Source organism: Glandiceps talaboti, chromosome 3 (genome assembly GCF_964340395.1).
Source record: "Glandiceps talaboti chromosome 3, keGlaTala1.1, whole genome shotgun sequence".
NCBI classification, from domain to species: domain Eukaryota; kingdom Metazoa; phylum Hemichordata; class Enteropneusta; family Spengelidae; genus Glandiceps; species Glandiceps talaboti.
Window position 1 is genome coordinate 20,196,003 of NC_135551.1, and position 2,500 is coordinate 20,198,502.

The following is a 2,500-nucleotide window of genomic DNA, read 5'->3' on the forward strand; positions in this document are numbered from 1 at the left end:
GTTTCTCTGAAATCGCACGTAATTTATGTGATGTAAAACAATGATATAATTCTCCAGATCCCATAGTCCATGAGAATGTCTATATTTCCTGGAGTGGCGTTCCCCTAGTAACTGGACATGCGTACTAGAGATTCACTGACCTTTATCGTGATATTACAAATTGGTGTTAAGATTTCAAATATGATTTCAGAATTGACTACACAACTCTGATAGCCCAAAACGATACATATTTTTGTAGTACCTTGGATTTTATGCGGTTCTGGTTCAGATGTTTTTTTATCCTTTTGTTCTGACGGTGGATCATCATCAATAATATCCAGACTCTGTAACGTCTTTTTCTTCACCAAACCAACAAATGCAAACACCATTGATAGCAGAATAATCTGTAAATGTAAGTTTTGCAATGATAGAGATCACAACCAATTTATGTAACGTGTAATTGTGTTTATATACGCCATTACAGGGCGTTGATATAATTACACTTTATACGTCACCCGTCACCAATCTCGCATTCTGATTGGTCGATAGCCCTGCAGTTATGCAGGCGTATTTTTCACCAACAGTCGAATTTTTGCTTGTTGTATCACGTACACTGCACGTACGTCCCCTTGTCAACAAACCTAGCAGACAACTAGAAATCCAGCTATAAAAAGCGTTTCCAAAATTTCAAAAATTCCACACAGAACAGCGAAAGTCCAGTGACGGCAAACGCATGGTCGTCACGCGTTCGTAAACATGAAATTCCTAAATTTATGAAGGATATCAAAATTACCGCCACAGAGGGTGCAATTTTTGCTTATTTAGAACACAACTTGAAGCATATCACGAACATTTCTGTACATTTAATGCAATATAGTACGCAGAACAAAGACGCACCCATTTTTCAGCTGATGGTTATAAGTTTGAATATGTCACTGAGTGATATGCAAATAGTAAACAATACGTCATAATACGGAGCAAACGCGCACTCTGATTGGATGATAAAGTTAAGACTGACATGTAAACAACCGCATTGCAGGAGAGGTGCGTATAAAGTACGCTCAACAGTATAACGCGGAAGTAATTTTTATTTTGAAATGAAACATCATTTTTAGACATTCAAAAATGAACTCGTAGTCGCAGCTGACGTATAAGTATGTTATTTGCCAAATACTGCTCCACATCTTGCTGCTTGAGGTAAATTTTCCGGTATATAACGGCTCGTCGGACCGGAAAAATTACCTCTCGCAGCAAGATATTCAACGGTATTTGGCAAATAACATATACATATGGAATTTTTACCTTTCCAGGTTCAATTAGGAATATTGATTGCAGCAGTGATGTAACGCACGATACCAACCATGCCTGTGACTTGGATGATCCCCATTGTAGACTGTACAGGATAACGAAGAAGGCACAGGCTAGTGTGCTCAGAATAGCATACACCCAACCAACGTAGACGAACCACCACGGCAAACCGCATTTCTGTTTTTGCTTCTTCGTATTATTACTCTCATCTACAGGTGTTGCGCTGTCCGACTTCCCTTCTACCTTGTTCTGCTCTGAGGGCGAGTCTTTCCGTGTGCCAGTCACTTTGTTTCGTTGTTTAGAGTGCCGAAATATTGCAACTATTACCAAGGAAACCGGTAGAAGAAAAAACGCACTCATCACGCCGATATAGATATGTCTAAGAGATATCGTAATGGGACCAATGGCAAACGATCCTGTTTTGGTTCCCCCCTCTGATGATCGGTAAAACATGGCATTGACAAGTAGATACGAGAAGAGAATTGACAAACTGCAAGTCAAACGTTGTACACGTGTGAACGTACTCTTCGTAGGGCGTTGAAACATTGAGAACCAAATGTGTTCATCTGTCAGCCCCTCAAGGCTTTTCCTTCCGAACAGTGTCTTGAATTTAACGGCAGCTTCGGTGACGGACACTCCTAGGGATCTTGCTATTTTACCATCACCTTCGGTGAGTGACAGCCAGTTCTCGCATATGAAATAATACCTATTAAAAAAGAAGGAATGGTTTTACAATGTCGTGACGTAAACAACTAGGGTATAAATCCCATATGTTTTGTTCGAACGCGTTCAACTTGGCTCTCACATGGTATAAATACAATTTATGCCACGACCAAGTCAAGTTATTATCTTAGAAAAGAAAATAATGATTTTATATACCCTGCTGGTTGTTCTACGTCACAACTCACCACTATATGACTCAGACCACTATAATAGTGGTCTGAGGTCTCGACAACCCGTGTCTACGTCACTGGTTCTGTGGTGCTCGATTATATCTTCCAAATCACCATTATCTTCCCGATTTTTCATAAATGCTCAAATTCAAAACTCGCTATTCTTAACATGTGCACATCTTTTGGTGTGGGGTAGATGTAAACTTTATGAGAAAGGTATCTTATGTCGAACACTCGAACTAAAAAAAACCACCGCAGTATTTGTAACGTTTCATTTCTAACAATAATACAGTAGCGACAACTTTCATGAAGTAACTGTC

The 2,500-nt window shown here is 39.5% G+C and overlaps 1 protein-coding gene across 1 annotated transcript in view; it reads right to left on the bottom strand.

Annotated features, from left to right (window-relative positions):
• The window catches only part of LOC144433183 (polycystin-1-like protein 2), a 9,854-nt gene that overhangs the window by 3,223 nt on the left and 4,131 nt on the right, over positions 1-2,500 (bottom strand). The window contains exons 8-9 of the mRNA XM_078121491.1: positions 1,282-1,993; positions 242-383 (exon numbers count right to left, since the gene is read on the bottom strand). Of these exons, the coding sequence (XP_077977617.1) occupies positions 242-383; positions 1,282-1,993 (854 nt within the window). The remainder of the gene's footprint in view (positions 1-241; positions 384-1,281; positions 1,994-2,500) is intronic.